General features: G+C 34.0%; 2 protein-coding genes across 2 annotated transcripts; one reads left to right on the forward strand and one right to left on the reverse strand.

Moving 5' to 3' along the window:
* Positions 1-2,658: 2,658 nt before the first annotated feature.
* LOC142632415 (uncharacterized) lies at positions 2,659-8,796 on the forward strand. Its single transcript, XM_075806821.1, has 6 exons — positions 2,659-2,802; positions 4,998-5,234; positions 5,424-5,573; positions 6,488-6,580; positions 6,680-6,781; positions 8,608-8,796. The coding sequence occupies exons 1-6, from the start codon at positions 2,659-2,661 to the stop codon at positions 8,794-8,796; spliced, it is 915 nt and encodes a 304-aa protein (XP_075662936.1).
* A 7,110-nt stretch (positions 8,797-15,906) lies between these two features.
* Positions 15,907-17,336, reverse strand: LOC142632416 (UPF0481 protein At3g47200-like). The gene has a single exon (XM_075806822.1). It carries the CDS (start codon positions 17,197-17,199, stop codon positions 15,907-15,909), a length of 1,293 nt encoding a protein of 430 aa, XP_075662937.1. The 5' UTR covers positions 17,200-17,336.
* Between the last annotated feature and the right edge of the window lie 2,108 nt (positions 17,337-19,444).

Consider the following 19,444-nt stretch of genomic DNA (forward strand, 5'->3'; position numbering starts at 1 on the left):
AAAAATAATTGTCTCCTTGAAAATGAGTTTAAACATTTTCAAAAACCAAAATAGTCAAATAAAATCCAAATTTAAACACACGTATGTATACATATGTTAAAATTCAAAATTTGCAAGAATGTTGATGACACAATGGCTTTAGTCAATTTTGCTATAGCATCTTCGAATTAGTCCTTGAGAAACCATAGGATCATATCTTCATGAAGATATAATCAAAGTGCCTTTGAGGTGAGTTTTTTCTTGTCTTTTTTCCTATGATTTTCTTTGGTTTAGACTTCAATTAGAAAATCTAATAGGGTTTTTTCTGAATTCAAAGAAAAATCATAATCTAAATTGAATCCAAATTAATTGTTTAATTGTTTAATTTTGTACTGTATTTCAATTTTAATTTTCTTAATTTTGGTGTTAAATAACCCCTTCATAATACTAGCACAAAAGCTAAAATGACTATATCACTTACTTAGGTAAGACCACATTATCATCATAATTGTTAAATGTTTCTGCAAATAAGCACACGTTACAACCTAGAATATATACAAGTGGAAGTTGAGAAAAAAAATTCAACAAAGACTCTAAATTAGATTTTAAGTACATTCCAATTTTATGCCCGATTGGAATAATTTATTTAACTTTTTGCTAAAAATACAGTAAATAAAAGATAAAAATAAAATAAAATGAATATGTGACTCGCCTGAAACTCGCAAATAATAGAAAAAATAAAAAAAATAAGTTGGCTTATAAGTACATCCCATATAGGCACTAAGTAGGGGAGTTAAAAAAGAAGAAGGGTTGGGACTTAGGATACTGGATACCCTACCAAATCCCCCCTCCTCCCACCTTAAAAAACATCAAAGCAAGGTTCAGTAAACCTCTACTCCTTTGCATAAAACCACATCTTTATTACTATCACTACAAAGAAAGAAAAAAAAAAGAACTAGACTATTGCGGCGGTTTTTTTTGCAGCAGGTGCAAAAACTGCCGCTATATGTCACATATTGTGGTATTTTTTGGGACCGCCGCTATAGGTATGATCTTTTGCAGCGACCTACAACGGCAGGACATAAAACCGTCGCAATATATATGTTTTAGCGGCGGTAGCTGAGCTATAGTGGCACTCCAAAAACCCGCCGCAATAGATATATCATTTTGAGTGGATACTATAGCGGCGGTATACAAAAATGCCGCAATATGCGAGCTGTAGCAGCGTTTTGTATGACCGCCATAGTAGGGAATTCTTTTGCAGCACTTTGTCTTAGTTATTTTGGCGGGTTGGACCACCGCTATAGACCTAACTCCCTGCCTCTCCCCAAATCTTCCCTCTGTTTTTTTTGGCTTTTCATTTTTAGCGCCTTTTCATTTTTGCCAAAAACACTGTATCTCTCTATCTCATTTCACTCTATCTCTCTAACTCTTCAAAGTCCCAAAAACACTATTCACTGTATCTTTCTCTATCTCATTTTGCTCAAACACTATTTATCTTTTAAACTCTATCTCTCTTTCTCTCTCGTGATCTGTAAATCATAGGCCCAAAATCCCACCACCGCCGCCACCTTCACAACAACCCCACCACCACCACCAAACCACGTCAACTCAGTGGCCACCTAGCAACCCCAATCCACCTCGTTGCCGCCACCTCATTTCACTCCCAAAAACCAAACACTCTCTCTGTAAGTTGTCTCAAACACTCTCCCTATTTATTTATTTATTTATTTTTTTTTTTTATCTCTGCGTTGGTTTGTTAAAGAAAATTTTACATTAGATTATGGGTATCCCTGTGATTAGGGTTTTTCTCCATTTTTGGTTTGAGTTGTTAGATGTGTCCAAATGCATTATTATTGTCTCAGTTTGTGTTTCATTGCTAACAATGAAGTGGAAAATAAAGGAAAATAGAGAGCTTGAAATTGATTTTTTTTTGTCTTGGTTTGTGTTTGGCTGCTGAGAAAATGGTAGAAAGGAAAGGAAAATTAGAGGGAAATTAGCTTGGTTCAGAAGTCTGATTTTCACCCTCATTTCTTTCCATTTCCTTTTCTTCACTTTCTTCAGCTTCAACCAGGTAGCCAATTCCTTACAGTCCTTGAACTATTTGTTTCACTATATATTTTCTTTACAAAACAAATTTGGTGTTTGATAGTTTATTTATTTTTTATAATTTCTTGGTTTTATCTTAAAGGACTAAAATGAGATTTGGGTTTTGAATTTGATTAGCTTGGTTGGAGGGATATTATACTAATTAGTCCGTTACCTAAATACTTTGTGAAAATAGTGGTTCAATGGTGGGTTTTTATAATTTATTTGCATGTCTTAGAATAAATATTATAAAGTTGATTGCTCCATAAACTGTTCTTCCAAAACCAAAACTACTATTTTCTTTATTAAACTCTAACAGACGAATGAATTATTAGTGGAGGGCTATTTTTGTTATTGTTTCCCTCTTTTTTTTTTCTTTTTTTTTACAAGTATTTTTGTTGTTAATAATAATTAGTTACATGCAGCATTATATTTCATTCATATTACATCTTTTTGCTTTTGTTTTTGTTTTTGTTTCTTTTTTGTTATGTTATGTAATGTGTCCAGCATTATATTTCATTCATATCACCTTGTTTTGTACTTGTTGTTGTGCTTATATACTTGTTTTTATTTTACACTTTGACAGTTGAAATGGCAAGGCAAAAATCAAATTTGCGCACGCGTTTCAAGAGCATAACCGTGGAAGGAGCTTCTACAGAACATGTGGATGAAGAAATGAACCAAGAAATGCACGAAGCTTCTACGCAATTTATGGGCTTACAACTTGATAACAAAGTTGCTATTAGTTTGCTTAAAAATTCTATTAAAAATAAATAAATAAAGAAGCAGCATCTATGTCTCAGCCCCTGTCCTATATGTCTCATGATGGTTGTTGTCTATTTTTATATTTTTTTAAATGCGACAGTTTTATTTGTTATGCATGTATGCATGCTGAAACTCTCAAGTTCTATAGTTAGGTTCATGTTAATCATTTAATTGCTAATCAATACAATCATGCTCAAGTATGTCATTTGATAATGTAAAGAAAATCAATAGGCTGGATGCTCTGGGCTTCAATGGGTTAGTGATTGTTTGGAAGGCCTGAAAAGAAGAACACACAATCAAAGGATAACCGGGGTGGACCAGCCAAGAACCCTCCGATGCCAAAGTTAGTTTTTCTCTTAAATTCTAGAGTTCCAACTTTAGAGGAGTTATCAAAACTTACCTTCACTTGACATGAACGAATGTTTATATAGTGTGGTTTTTGAGCGGTTACTTGTCTCATAACTTTCCCTACAAATAAGGAGGTCAGAGGGTTCAAGGTTAACTTCCACAACTTCTATAGGAGTTAGAACATTTTATTTCCTATAACTGTCATGGAAGTTAAGTCACGAGAAGGAAGTTATAATGATGAACCAATACCTAACTCATGCCTCCAAATAGTGACACGTGGTCCGATTTAGTTCTTGTACACTAATTTCTAGAGTTATTCCCAAGTGTCAGAGCTCATCCAAGGGTTTTCCTCATAGATGAACCACATGCCTATGGACGACCGTCCCGACAGGGGAAGCCATTCTAGCCTTCTTGCCCTAGACGACCCCTATGGACGAGTCGGAGTTCGTTTTCCTTTTGGTTCATCATCATTATTCAAACAATAATAGTATCAATCATAGTTGCAAATTTAATAAGCAAAACACATATCCATGCCTTCTCTCTAATCCACCTAGGTAGTTGAGTTTTATTTAAAAATTCTTAAGTTGAATTTAAACGGAAAATTTGATTCCATTTTATTTAAACTGATGCTAATTTCTTAAGTTGAATTTTCTAATATTATGCCCCACCATCTACTAACTAGTAAACAAGAAGATAGAGAAAGAAAAGACCTTTGTTTACAATTTTTTTTTTTGGTTCTCATTGTTTATCTTTGTGTTTGTGTGTTTTTAGATAAATTAGCCATCTTTAATGAGAAATCGTTTGTATATAGCAAATATGAGGGTCTTTAGGGGTTGGTTTGCTTTTACTTAATCTTTGTTGGGTTTTGATTGTTTAGAGAGATATTTATTTGCAGCTAGTTTGTATTGTATGTGAAATTCTCATTGTATCATTTTCAAGCAATTTCACCTATAAAAAATTGTGATAATGCTTATCTGGGTGCCTTTTATTTTTATTGGGTTTTCATTATTTATCTTTATATTTGTGTGTTTTTAGTGAATTTAACCATTTTTATCATGAGTCATCTGTATATTTGATACTTATAAACAAGAGTCTTAATTAAGAAAGCAATTATGGTTTTTAGTTTTTCTTTTGTTTGGCTTTCTGGGTTGGTTTGCTTTTTTATTAATCTTTGTTGGGTTCTAATTTTTAGATAGATAAGTATTATCTACAGCTAGTGAAATTGGCTATTTGTATGTGAAATTCTGTCAATATGTCATACTTATGTAGTGACTATGGTATAAGAGTCTTAATTGATAAAGTTGGTATTTTTTTAGTTTTTATTTTGATCTTTGTTGGTTCCTGATTGTTTAGATAGGTTTTTGTCTATAGTTAGTGGAATTAGCTTTTTGTGTGTGAAATACTCATTATAAATTATGAAAATGGTTACTTTTTTCTTTGTTTGTGGTCTTATCTTATCCATAAAGTGATTATGAGGAACTGATGGAACTGGAAAAAAGAGAGCAAACATTTTGCTTGTTTTTGTTGTTTAAGAAGTGATAATGGTTAAAATTTTAACATTTGATAAGTGTCTGTATTAAAATATGTGCCAATTTTTTCTAGTAATGCATGATTTATAGGACAATAAGAAAGTGTTATATATTTTTTCTAATAAGCAGTTAAGATAAGCAGACAAAACCACATTTTATTCAAATTATGTTACAAAGTGATCAATCTGATGTGAACTCTAAATAAGCATTATATATTTAATTTCATATATATATATATATATATACTTACTTTAAGGATATTGTCTCCTTTAAATTTTAGATGTGCAGCCACCTGTACATGTCACTCGCGGGCCAAGCAAGTACTTGGAGGTTGGGGATCTTCCCGATGACCAAGTAATTGAGTTGCCACTAAATAGTATGCATCAGCCAGTTGATGAAGGGGCTAGGGCTTTCACTGGTTTCTTGGGAACGATTGCACGGAAACCTCACATGTGCTCAATAAAATATTTGGATTGGAGGGACATGCCAGAAGAACTTAAAGAAAAGTGTTGGCGTCTTGTAGAGGTAAACCAGGAACTTATAATACTTGTAATTATGGCATTTTAGCATGCTTGTTGCAGTTCTAATTCTAACTCAACTATTTGATTGTAATTTGCTAACTCAGTTATTTGATTGTAGCAAAAATATGTTGTCCCTACTAATCCTATTGCCTATGCGGGTTTGAAGAAATTTACCTTACAAAAAATTTCATAGGCTTGGAGGGATCACAAGTGTACGCTGAAAATAGCTCATTACATACCGTATCTAAGAAACAAAGCACAGGTGAATAGCAACCGGCCGAAGGGATGCATACCAGAAGATTGGGATGTTCTTGTTGACCATTGGTATACTGAGGATGCAATGGTATGTTCTTTTAATTTGTTTTTTAAGATGTGCTTAATCTGTGTTTTTGGTTTTCATTACTGCCATGTTGTAAATGTGATGGTTATATCTGCCCAAAGAGCAGGTTTTACTTTACTGATTGTTGCTTGAAAGTTGTGACTTAACAAAGTTGGTGATCTGAGATAGGTCATGTATTATTCAGGAAGTCACAAACTCTCTCTTTTTTTTCTTTTCTTTTTTTAAAGTTTAAAATGCAATGTAAATAATGTTGAAGTTTTGTAGAATTTATAAAATATGAACAGTATACTTTCCTATCTAGTCATTGTTAGCATTGTCATGATTCATAAAGTTTCTCCAAATTATGCTTTGATTAATAACATGTCCAGATGGTCAAGTATTTCCGGACTGTCAACATGCACTTTCCTGTATGTAACAATCATTGACTCAGAACCTAGTGCCCTATTACATCTTATTAAATGATCAAATTCATCACCAAGACTTACCTTATCTTCTTTCATTTCATACTCACACTTACATAAAGTTAAAAAAAAATATTTAGACTGTCATAGTACATATATCAAGAGAGCTAATAAACTGATAAGCAATTCAAAGAGAAGAATAGAGCTTACAATTGAGGTTCTGAACTCCATTGATGAACAACTGCTTCTCCAAAGCTCCATCCATTGGAACCAGTTTGCCTATGATTTTCAACATCCTTCTTCATTAGCTTAAAAATGAAATGTGGGTGAGAGCTTAAATTATATGTACTAACAAAAATGTTGTCGATAACATTACAAAAACAAACTGAACCTCCAACTGCCTTACATGTCTTACCCTTTTTTTTTATAGTTATTTTTTCAAAACTACCCTCTTGAGCTAATCAAAGATTTTGTCTTGCCATTCTGATGGCATTCTCTGACTCCGTAATTTTATAGATAGAGTCAGAGAAGAATAGGGACCGTCATTCTAAACAGGAGGACTTACGTATTGCTAGTTCATGCAGCTTTGTCGTGCACGCTGCAAAGAAGGTAAAAAGTATTATGATTAATTTTTAAATGATTTAACTTATCTTAAGTTTATGTGGAACCAATATTCATCACTACATAAATATGCAGTTCATATTGCAGGCAAAAGCGGATGGACATCCTGTAGAGCGTACAACATTATATTCAATATTGCATACTCGTAAAGATGGATCTACAGTTAATGAAGTAGTGCAAGCAAAAATGGTGAGTAATCCATTTTTGGTTTAATTTTCATTGTCAATCATTGCATCTGCTTCAATAGAGTGGTTTCACAATAACCATACTGTTTAGCATGCTTGTTGTAGTTCTAATTCTATGTTGTAAATGCCCTGACCATTTTTTCTATCAAGCCCATGATGTCCATGTCATTGTAATATTGTTGATTATTGTATGCCTTAATGGCGGGGTTTTGTTCCACATGGTTGATACATTTTTTTTACTGGTTCAACTTCTTGTATTTAACTCTTATATCTTTGTTTCTACTGTCAAATTGATTTATTGATGCGGTGAGTCCTTAGTTTCATCTTGGTGCCTGCTATATTGTTTTACTTAACTACCTTGATATGCATTTTGAGGTATGACCAGTTGCATTTCTGTAATCTATTCTTTGGTATTCATTAGCAGAGTGCTCATAAATTGTGTGGGTGTATTGCTTGTCTGACTATGTATGTTGAATTTTTGTTTTCCTATTGACAATTTTGAATTTACTGATGAGAACTTAATGGTTTTTAATTTATTGGAATCTCAATAAATTCAAATATTTGCAGCATGGTCTACTCTTTGAGGTGTGAATTCAAGGAATTCTCTGTAAAATTTTATAAAATTGCCCCCCCACCCCATGCCCCATATGTGCATAGTTGCTAGATTTCTTTTTTGGTGTTTGAAATTACTAATAATCAGAATTTTGTAACAAGATTGGGCTTCCCTTGAATATTAGTGCTCTAGTTATTACCTTTACTAATTAGTAATTACTACTGTGCCTTGTTGGCTAAAGTAGTAAAGCTACTCTTGAACAAGCTCACTGTCTTAATTTAGGAAATTATACTATTCATATCTCTCTCTCTATTTTAACATTCCTTTATTCTTTATTATTGTGTCCTTCCTCTTTTTTTGAGCAAATAATATTGTGTCTTTCCTAGTACAATGTTCTAAGACTTTAATGTGAGACAATCACATTATTTTTTTTCCCCAACCTCTGAATAACCTTCAACAAGGAATCACATTGGATAACTTAAGTCAATGTAGGTTTGTATTGTTAAATAATCTGATTAAACATGGAGTTGAATTCGGTGCCAAGTTGAGCAATATCAACATTGAATTTAAAACAATGGTTAATGTAATAACACTTGCCAATGCTTTAACTTTTGTATTGTTTGGAACAAACATTAATTTAACATGGAAAACTTCATTTCTCATTTCAGATTATGTATTTTTTTTTCGTATGCTTTATTCATTAAATCATTCATTATGCTATTATCCAAATTTCAATATTTACGTAATGAGCATTTTATTGAATATTAAAAGATGTATATGCATCAACTGCTACTTTTAGGTATTGTTTAAAGAAGGCTAGCTTAGCTGCACGTTCACATATTGTTTAAGGACGTTTTTTGTTTATTTTATGACTACTTTAGTTGGTTAGGGTCTGATTATTACTCTAAGGACTTCACAATATTCTATCACTAACCTCAACACATATAGTTTTAACTAAGCTTTCATCTCCACAAACTTTACCATAGCTTCCTGTATTCTTTCAATCCATATATGGTATATAAGAGACTTTCATTTCATTAATGACAGATGAAATGAAATTATATAGAGAGGACAACAAGTATTAATTTAGTTCCTCTCTTATCTTTATTAATAGTATCTTGTATTGCTATAGAGAGGACATATTTTGGTTGCATCTTATTGTATTCATTATATTGTGTATGCTTCTCAATATAATTTTTGTTGTCTTCAATCAAATGATGTTACTAATTTCTAATTATTTTGTTTTATTCAAACCCAAATATCATGATAAAATGAAGGAGTTGTTGGCTAAACCATCGAATCAACTGCAATTAGATGACACAAGTGGTAGTATTGCATGGGCATCGGACGATGTGTTTGCCAAAGTGATGGGTAAGAAGCGCAAAAGTCGTATTCGTGGGGTAGGATTTGGTCCAAGCCCAAGTGGCCAAAGTAGCAAGAGTGCTCTCACGGACCTTCAAATATGATCAAGTCAATCAAGGGACGACGAAGTTGCACAACTGAAGACTTCCTTGGCTAAGATGCAGGAGAAATTGTCCTCTTTTGACGAAATGAAGGAAAGACTTATCCAATTTGAAGAGATGGAGCAAAGAATGGCTCGCATGCTTCAACAAGTGCAACAAATAACTTCACAATGCAGTTAGGTTGGCATTAATGATTTTGATTTTGGGGTTTCTAATGGTTAATTTGTGTTTTTGGGTTAATTTGCATTCAGATAGTAATAAGGTTTGTGTTGTGTTTTTTGAGCTTTCTTTCTAAGCTACATGATTTATACTTTCAAATTTTGATGTAATATGTAACTTAGTGAAGACTTTGGGCTGATTAGGGCTAATAACGTTGATTAGCACTTAGGCTGATTAGCACTTGGGCTATAGGCTATAGCATATCCCATCCATTGATAGATGATGGAGTTAACCTTCAACCTACCCATAGGGACCTCTCATAGATATTTTCCCCCCATAATTTTGTTTGGTATATGTGGGACATGGATATGCAACACAACTTATTGTTAGGTGTTAGTTGAGTGGATATTCTGAAATTTGTAAAAATCATACCATTATTTATTAAAGGTTAGGTGCTAATTATTTGTTTAGCTAAAAAATATCTTTCAAATTAAGCTACAAATAAAAGAAACAAGGAACCTAACATTCATATATGATGATGCATAATTAGAACGCAGGAAATGAATCTCCACTTTCTTTCTTATACCCAATTGTAAAAAAAGACATGTCCAGTCCATATTAAGAAAGTATAAATAGTTTGGGATTGGGAGTATATAATATAGGTTAAAACTGTTATAGTTAATGGTTAAACCCGGTTGGAGTTGGAGCTGAACTGATTTGGTAGTTACTTTTGACTTTGTGAGAGAGGTTGAAGAAAACAGGTATAGTGAGTGAGTTATGCCTGACATAACTGAAAACATGATGTAGAAGAGAGAGGTAGAGGAGGGTTGTTGTAATAAAACTCGAAAAAGAGAGATGGGAAGGGATGATCCATGTCATGATATGAATAGAATTAGAATCAGAATCAACAAAATTTGTAATTTTCATAACAATGGGATGCTATGTAATTGGCAAGTGCAAAGTTTTTGTAGCTTAGGTTAGCTTTGTCAACTGGAAAGGTAGCTTAGCTTTGTCAAACACTTGAATTGTTGAATTGTTGGGACATGAGCTGATTGTATTAGGCCTATGTTTTAGAAAACCTTTTTTATGAGATGATGGGAATGTAGGCCTCAGGCTTTTGCCTTCTCTTCTTTATTTGAGTATCTGCCACTGTAGACATTTTGTTGTTTAAATTTTCATTTACCACTTGCATTGGCATTCAGTTTATGGATGCATGGTTATAATTTAAGCAGGGTTTGTTCTTTAGGTTGCATACTATTTTCAAAATCTAAGTTTTGCCCATTTATGTTCTTCCTTATAGAAATTGAGTTTATACTTTAAGGTGTTGGATAGTTGTATTGTGATTTCCATATTGTAGTTGCAGCCTTTGATACTCCAAATTTCCCTTGTAAATTGTAATCCTCGCGTATTAAGTAATTTTGGATTCCAATATTTCATATTGTTGTGTCCTAATTATTGCCTTTCTTTTTGTATGTAGGACGTTCCTCCGATCCTACAATCCCAACTCTCCAAAAATCATCAGTTGCATCCCATCAACTAGGCAGTTTATATATTTTATGTTAAGGACATTTTGTGTACAAAGCACCACATTTGAACAAACACATTTGTTGCAAATGTTGAAAAGTTATTTTGAAACACTTTGAAACTTTGATTATGGTGTTAGTTTAATTTAAGTGTTGAAGGATTTTTTGTGTACAAAAGACCACATCTTTCTTTTGTTAATTTTATGATTATAGTTATAGACAATGTTATGTAGTTAATATAATATATTTTGACGTTAATATTATGTTAGTTTGGAGACATTTGTGGTGTTGTTAATTAGTTACATTTGTGGTATTGTGTTAATTAGTTATAGGTTCTTTGTAACAGGTCTCTAAAAAAAAATAGTGGTTTTAAAACCTGCAAAAAAAAAAAAAAAAAAACTATAGCAGCGGTCAAAAAGCGCCGCTAAAGGTGCATACATTATGACCTAAATGAAGCCCCATATTGGCTTTTTTGCCCGCCGCTAAAAGGTTTACACATATAGCAACGTTTCTCCCCGTCGCTAAAAGTGCAATGAGTCTGTTTTAATTGGTTCTCTATAGCAGCGCCTTTTGCCAGCCACTAAAGGTGGACACCAATAGCAGCGGGCATAACCCGGCGCTAAAAGTCAATTGACACGAATTTTGAAAGCATATGGCGGCGGTCTTCTGCCCACAGCAAAAAACCAAAAAGTCACTAAAAGATGCATTTATAGCGGCGTTTTTTGTTACTACCGCAATAGAGCTATTGGGGCAATGCAAGGCTAGCGGGTAAAACCCCGCAATAGGCCAAATGGGCTTTAGTAGCATTTTTTTGGGGTTTTGCGGTGGTTTTGGCCCGCCGCAATAGCCCAATTTTTTTGTAGTGTATTATTAAACGTTTTTGTGCAAAAACACAAAGTACAATCTAGTTTGTATATAATTTTAAATGTCATAGACAATGTTATTTCAGGAAGATAATAATGAGAAAATAAAATAAATTAAGGGCGATCGCCCTTCTTCTTCATCTTTTGTAATTTGTTTTGATTATGGGCGGTGGCCTGTTTGGTATGTAATCCTAAACAATAGTTTTTAGTATTTAAATACTGAAAATTGTGGTTTTAAAACGAAAAGGTGTGTTTGGTAAATATATTTGATTAAGAGTGTTTGAGTTACGATTCTTAATTTAGGGTGTTTAAACACCCTATTTTGTGAACTCATATGAACAAGTCTTTAGTTTTTGAGTAACAATCTAAATAGCATTTTGTTGTAAATATATTAAAAATTGTACCAAGATGATTTGACCAAACACTATAGGTGGGGGACTCTTCTCCTTCTTCCACGGTTTCCTTTTCCCCTCTTTCTTTTTTGTTTCACACCTACAACCTTACATGTCTCTATCTTCTTTGTATCTTGTGGGAAGCACTTTGTTATGAGCATCACCATTAAATCCTTAGATGTTAAGATGATAACAAAGGGCCCTATTTGATATTATGAACCTACGGAGTGAGAACCATGAAAATGATTGTGGTGGAGATAGACCGGGGAGTCTTATCAGAAATCATAATAATCCGATATTTAGAAGTAAATTACAATCATACACAATATCAATGATGCATGTTGCAATTTCCCCTAGAGTTTAGAATTTTTGTACAAATTTCACAAAACCCATCTCACAATATTGATAGATCCAAATGTGAAATCTGTTTAAAAAGAAAGAAAGAGTATGAAGATATCACTAAGGCTTCGTTTGGGAGTTCATAAGAGAATGGAATGATCATAAAGGAACGGTCCAAATGGAAAGGAATAAAATGTATTTAAGCAAGGGAAAAGAATGAAATGAAACTAAGTAATCTTATTTGGATGTTTTAAAATATAGGAACGGAAATAAATGCAAATGAATGGAATGTAATAGCCTGTTTGGAAGTTAAAAAAAGGAGCAGGAGTACAGTAAAGGGAGGGAGAGTAATTTAATTACCTTGTTTGGAAGTTTTTTAAGGAATGAGGGGGAGGGGTTTCAACTACCTCTAACCCCTCATTTTTAATTCTCCCAAATTGGAGAGATTTGGAGGGAGAGTAGAGTAGATAAATTATTGACCAAATAAATTCTCCAATTTACCCTTTTTAAATTAACAAAATTACAAACCGATTAAATATCCTTTGTTTGTTTCCTGAGAAAATTAAAAATAAACAAACAAAAGTGTTGACCGAAATTTTTCTCTTGAAGTGACGAATATGCTCCGATCTTCAACCCAGTTGGTATTGGTTGATGCTAATCCCACATCGATTAATGCGTTGCCAGCGGAGACTATCGTTCCCATTACCTTTGCCTACTTCTTCTTCTTCAAAGCTGTCGTCCACGCTCGTTGCGATCGATCTCGAGTAGGTGGCTGTGCACGAGATTGGGCATTTGCTTGGGCTCGGACATTCATCGGTGGCGGTGGCTTTGGATCAGTATGCGTTGGGAGCAATCGTCATCTCAGTTTTCGCACTAGTCGTTGCGATTTATAGCTTCATCGCCGCGAAGAAAAAGGTCACTGGAGAGGCGCGAATCGAGGCGGTGAACTGCATCGCCGCGGCGACCCGGAGATTGTAGATCTGCTAACGCTGTCGACGCCGACGTTATCATCGTCGTTACTGGCGTCGCCGAACCCGCTCCATTTCTTTTTCTCTTCTTTCTTTCTCGGCAACCAATCAGTGCACTAAGCATTTCGATTTCTTTTTTTTTTTTTTTTTTGAATTACAAAAAATCTGCTAAAGTTTATGGATTTGCTTCAACTTTGGCTTGCTATGTGCGTTTTGTTCAGGAAATTAACATGTTAATTATTGAATATTAGACACAGTAGGCTAATTTGGTTGATGATTTTTGGTAATATGTTAGTAATTTTTTAAAAAAATCGTAATTTACAAAACTGATAAATTAATCATAGACCAATGTTGCAATTCATTTTCAAATAGGGGTAAATTTTTTTATTTAATCATATTCTCTCATTTCCATCCTAATTTTTAGAACATCCAAACAAGGGGGAAAGGCTGATTACTCCATTCTCCCTTATTAATTTTACAAACATCCAAACAAGGTGGAGGGTAATCATTCCCCTCTACTCTCCTCCCTCTCTAAACTTCCAAACAGACAATAAGTAACCTTATTTGAAAATAACATAGAAGGAAATAAATAAAATCATTTTATGAAAATATTACTGTTAGACCCTTATTTTAAAATAAAGAGCTAAATATATAGGGGTATTTTGGGAATTCTAGTAAAAAAATTCAATAAATCTAATTTCATTCCCTCTAATTTCTCCCAATTTAGGAGGAATGAAAATTTGAGTTTTTAAGGGAATAGAGAAGAATAAATGTTCTTTCCTAGTCATTTCATTCCCTACCACTTAAACTCTCAAACAAGAGAATGAATTTTTCATTCTCACTATTAAAACTTTCAAATAAGGGAAGAGATGAATATTCTAAAATTATTCTCTTCATTCCATTCTCTCCTCCCAAACGAGGGTTAAGGGAGACGAAGACCAATGATGGAGATGAAGGAAAGAAAGTAAGAGACTTGAGGGTTTTGAGAGAGAGCAGAGACCCATTAAAGAGAGATGAAAGAAAACAATAGAGATAGGAGTCTCTGATGAGAGAGAATAGGGGGAAGCAAAAGTGATGGTAATAGGTGGGAAAATTTCTCTCCCATCAAATAAAATATTAATAATTCTACTATATATGTTAGATGACAACTCACATTTAAAAAAAAAAAAAAAAAAAACATATACACATATCAAACACACAATTATATTCTTTTCACATTTAGAAAAATGTTATTAGAAATATGGTACCAACCATATTTTTTGCATTATGACTACTTTTTAAACTACAACTTTTACATCATTTTAAACATCAGTACTTAAACACTACTACCAAACAAGACAGGGTTTGTTTGGGCAGAAAAAACCGAAATTTTAGGTTTGCAATTTGTGCAGATTTATCCCCGGCTATTGCTACTAGTTCAAAAGCAACATACGTTAAATAAGTCAAGAGCATCCCCAAGATACATGGATCATTTTCTAAAATATATGAATGAATTAAACAATTCTGAGTCAGTCCATATTCTGTGTGAAATAATATAGTTATGGCATTACACACATCAATTAATCTGCTTCAGTACTTGCATTCGTCCGTATTAACACAACCGTTTACACCTAATTCAGAGCTGAATTGAACCTAAGAGGGCAGCCCTTGAATAGATTGTACAAACTACAAAGTTTAACTTGTGCTCAAGCTTTGATAGTCTCCTCATTATCTCCTTCAAAACCCTTTTCCTTATAAGTTATAACAAGTAGTATACAGCAACTATGACTGTAAATGATAATCAGCGACTAAAATGTGCCAGATCAAAATCATCAAAACAATATGATCAAGGATACAGTGAATATGATCCCAGTTCAGAAAAATCTTTATAAATTAAGAATGCTAATAGTTCATACTCACACGATCAGCATGTAGATGAACATGGTTATGTCCATAGCCATGTTGGTGGAGGCCAAAATATAACAATAGCTCAGAAAATCTGGTAGCTAATTAAACACACGACTGTCATGAACACCATTAAGCCCTTGGACTAGGAAAATAAATACAAAGCCCTTTACAACCAGCAGACTCTTGAGCTGGAACAGAGATGTAACAATCATTCCCCATCACAACACTTGATCACCCAAGTCCTATACCTCAACCGGTTGAATCGTTCAGTCCCTCTTCTAAAACCATAGGCGTTACTGTGTTAGAGACTTTTTTTAAAAAAAAAATTTAACAGACCAACAATTCTAAGAGCTCATAGTTTGGCCAAACCCAGTCCACAATACCCATGAAAATTAAATACCACTTCTTACTAAAATTAGGATTGAGGGCCGATAAAGCCCACAAATTGTATCAATTAATAAAAAACGCAAATTTCAGCCCAATAGCCCATTCACAAAACAAAGCACTCAAATTATCAAAGCCTGTAATACATACCGATGATCAAAACAACTCCCAGAATTGAATAAGTTTAGATTTGGGTCATGGAACTAATTGGGCCAACACTCATGTAAAGAGGGGCCACAAGTTTTTTGGTCTATTTATATGAGCGGAAGACATAAGCACAGCCCGTCAGGCCTAGCTCAAAGCTACAGACACAAGGATAACCTGTATAGAAGACAAGCATTTTTTTTTTTTTTTTTGAGAAGGGTATAGAAGACAACCTGAAACACAACAATAGTATCTTTTACATAGGCAAGATCAATTACATTAATAATAATAACAAAGAAAGAAGTACTAATGTAATAATAATAACAAAGAAAGAAGTACTAATGTAATAATAATAACAAAGAAAGAAATACTTAATTTGTGTATTTTACATAGGCAAGATCAATTCAACCGAACAAGAAACAGCCATCCAAATTATAAGGCCTTTGAACCCATGCTACCTGATGGAATATACAGTTTGTATAAAAGTGAGCACGAGAAGAATAATAGCTGCTACTGTTGAAGCGGTTCTCCAAGGGGTGCTAAAATATTCACGCTTTAATGTTGCCTTCCAACGATTCCAACGTTTCTCACAAAATCCATTCAAATTCGCATAGAGATCGATGTAATCTTGTCTGTTCATTATCCATGTGATTCCTTTGTTAAGATCGTTAATCATAGAATATGCTGCATTGTTATCGCCCAGGTAATTTACCAAGATTTTATTTTCACAAAGTAAATCCACATCTTCTTTAGTATTGATAAGTGAATCCATCAAAAATAGGTAATCAGTAAAGTATGTATCATATATATAATGAGTTTGCTCTAATGCCATAATGTTTCGAGTAGCCACTTCAGTCCAATCATCTAATTCAAACTCGGGGATTTTCAACACTCCTTTTTCAAATATTATGTCAAAACGACAGTCACTTTTTTCAACAACCTTGAACTTTACTCCTGCCTCGTGGAGTTGTGATGCAGTGTACAAAAGGTCAGACCGTGCATGATAGACACGTTTTGGTCGCTTCACTCGTGGAGGTATCTGGTAGGTTCTAAGAAGATCGGTGAAGTGTTCAATTCTAACATTAGACCGGTCATGTTCAAAATTAAAATCAAAGGAGTCCGCAAAGTAATTTAAAGAGAGCTGAACTAAATCACCGCAGTTAAAGAGACCGGGATCTGACTTGCACGGATATCGAAATGTAAGTTGGTGTAGTTGCTCAATAACAAAGAATGGAAGTTGATTTTCGAGTAGCAACAAGTCAAACATTACAGCTGTATCCCTTGGTTTTACAAACATAGGATCATGATCATCCCTTGCTTTAATTCTTGGTGTCTCTCTAATGAAAAGCTCAAGAATGAAGCTGGCATCCATCAATATCATTTCCACAAACTCGTCACTGGAAAGGTCAATAATTTCCTCATAACACCCGCGAATGCATTTTTCCATTTTCCTTATTTTGTTCACCAAGTCCTCAACCTTTGTCCTACTCCGTTTCATGAAACTCCTTAAGTATCTCTCTTTCTGCTCTTCCATGACTTTCAATCTTTCGCTTTTGTGGTGAAACGGGCCAATTGAGACTACCTGAGGAGTGTAGGCTTGTTCCTTCCATTTTCGAATGTGCCATGGAACCCTGTGGATACAACTTTCTGACGATTCCATATCAGGCAAATTCAACATTTTTCCAATTTTGTTTAGCAACTTGTCATTTTCATCGCCAGTTCCCCCTGAAGAGGAGCTTGCTTCCATGAGTGTTTTGAACTTCGTTAGTTATTGGAGCAAGTGCTAGTTGAATTTCCAAACTGAATGGGTTCCACGGATGAGCATCTGTTTGGCTAAGTGTTGGTTCATTGTTTTCATGACTCAAATACTCAACATTTGAATGTGGATGATGAAAGGTGAAAACAAGACTTTGGTGTTTTTAGAACTTGGAAACTAAAACTCAGTGGCAAACTTGGTATATAAGATTACGGTGTGGGCCCTTTAACAGTGCATTGACAGATCAGAATCAGGCTATAGGTTATTACTGTTGCAGCTACCCTGTTTCATTTCATTTCTCCCCCAAATTTTCAGCTAAAATTATCCCTCTTCTCACTTCCCTCTCTCAGCCTCCTCCCACATCAGAGTCAGGCCTCTTCTCATTTTCATTTCCCTCTTCATCCCCATTCCCCAGTGAGCTAGCTCCATGACCAACAGTCTGTGATAGCACTGAACCAGGCCTGAGAAGAACACTGCGTGATAGAACTTTGGTTGGTTCTATGTTATGAGTAACTTTAACTAGTAGTTGCCTTGGGTATGATCAGGAGCTCCTTAGTTCAAGTTCGAGCTCCCTAGGCCAGCAATATACCTCGGTATAGACCCACCCGTTGCGAATAGTGATTAATTTTGAGAAAACACTGGGAAGCCAAAAAAAAAAAACTTTAAAACCAGCCCTTGTTTTACATCAATATAGATAGAACTCACTCCTATGCCACCACAAAAAATGAGAACAATATTAATACCAAAAAAATAAAATATAAAATAGTTAAAGACTTATTTCATAGAAAATTGAATATACCATAGACCTTCTGCAACTTTTTTCCCAGTTTCCCAGGACATGCTTTGCAACAAAAACACAAATCTTCTTAGGACAACACTAGTATTTTGGTTTAATGAGAAACATGCTTAGGCAGGAGCTGTTGGGACTACGAATAGGACTCACTAAAACAAGTAAACTTTGCACATCAGTCTTTCCAGAAGGCCTTAACTCTTCTCTACCACTTACCTTACTACCTTTACATTTATGTGGCGTTTGGTACGGGATAATGTTTTAGGATTCTCAGGAATGTTTAAAGATTCTCATATTTGGTTGCAAATCACGCTAAGGAATCAGATGCCAGGGGCATCTGGATTCCTCTCTCAATGGGAATGTGGATTCCCTTTAAAACAGGTAGGAATTCAGATTCTCAAGCTTAAAGGAAACTGTATTTTTTATAGATTGACAATTTTAACCCTTTTTCATTATCATTTAATCAATTAAGATAAAATATAAAACAAATTATTATGGATTAAAATCTTTTAAAATTATTATTAAGAATAAAAGCATTTGATAATTTAAATAGTTATTTTTGTATTATACCTGTCATTTTGAAATGTTAGACTATAATTTTAATGAATTTTTCATAATTAATTGTTTATATTTGATTTTTCATTATTTATTTAGAGGAATTTTTTTTTTAAGGATTTGGTAGTTCTCATTCAAATCTAAGGATAGAATAGGAAAAATAAATAATTCATTTAAGATTCATGAGAATAAACCAAACATTATTATCTCACATTCCTAGGAATCTTAAGATATTCCCAATGAAACCAAACATAGGAATAACTACATTCTTAGGAATGTGATTCTTAGGAATCACATTCCTAAGAATTTAGATGCCAAGAGTAATATGGATTCTCACGTACCAAACGCCATATTAAGGGTTAATGACAGATGGAGATGCTTGTAAATGACAAAGTTTATGTGCAGAAAAGAGCGTAAAGCACATTTTTTACAACTTTGCAGACAATTTACAACAAACACCACACATCCCAATTTAATTTAATATATCCCAAACAGGACACATAAGCATATGGTGATATTCAAATAACCAACATACCCATCAGAATTTATTCTCACCAATTAGCATACATAACATTAAACCCAAACTCAACAAAACCCACTGATTGCACAAATATTGTTGTGGGAAACGGGATTAAACATTAGAGGCCCAAATCTCATAATTCATTCCGAGGCAAAGTAGAGTAATCCAAGAAAATGGTTGATTCTAAATCAAACCCAAACAGAGCAAGAGACACAGAGCCATAGCCACATGAGAAAATTACCTTAAAGGTTCAGCGGGTCACAACGACGATTAAAGTAGAGTTCAACCCTGAGTTACGTGACTAAGTTTTCTAACCAAACAAGAGTTTTTGACATTTTCAGTGATAGAGGGGTTTGGGTGATGAGAAATGG

The sequence above is a fragment of the Castanea sativa genome, chromosome 4 (assembly GCF_040712315.1).
Source record: "Castanea sativa cultivar Marrone di Chiusa Pesio chromosome 4, ASM4071231v1".
Taxonomy (NCBI): Eukaryota; Viridiplantae; Streptophyta; class Magnoliopsida; order Fagales; family Fagaceae; genus Castanea; species Castanea sativa.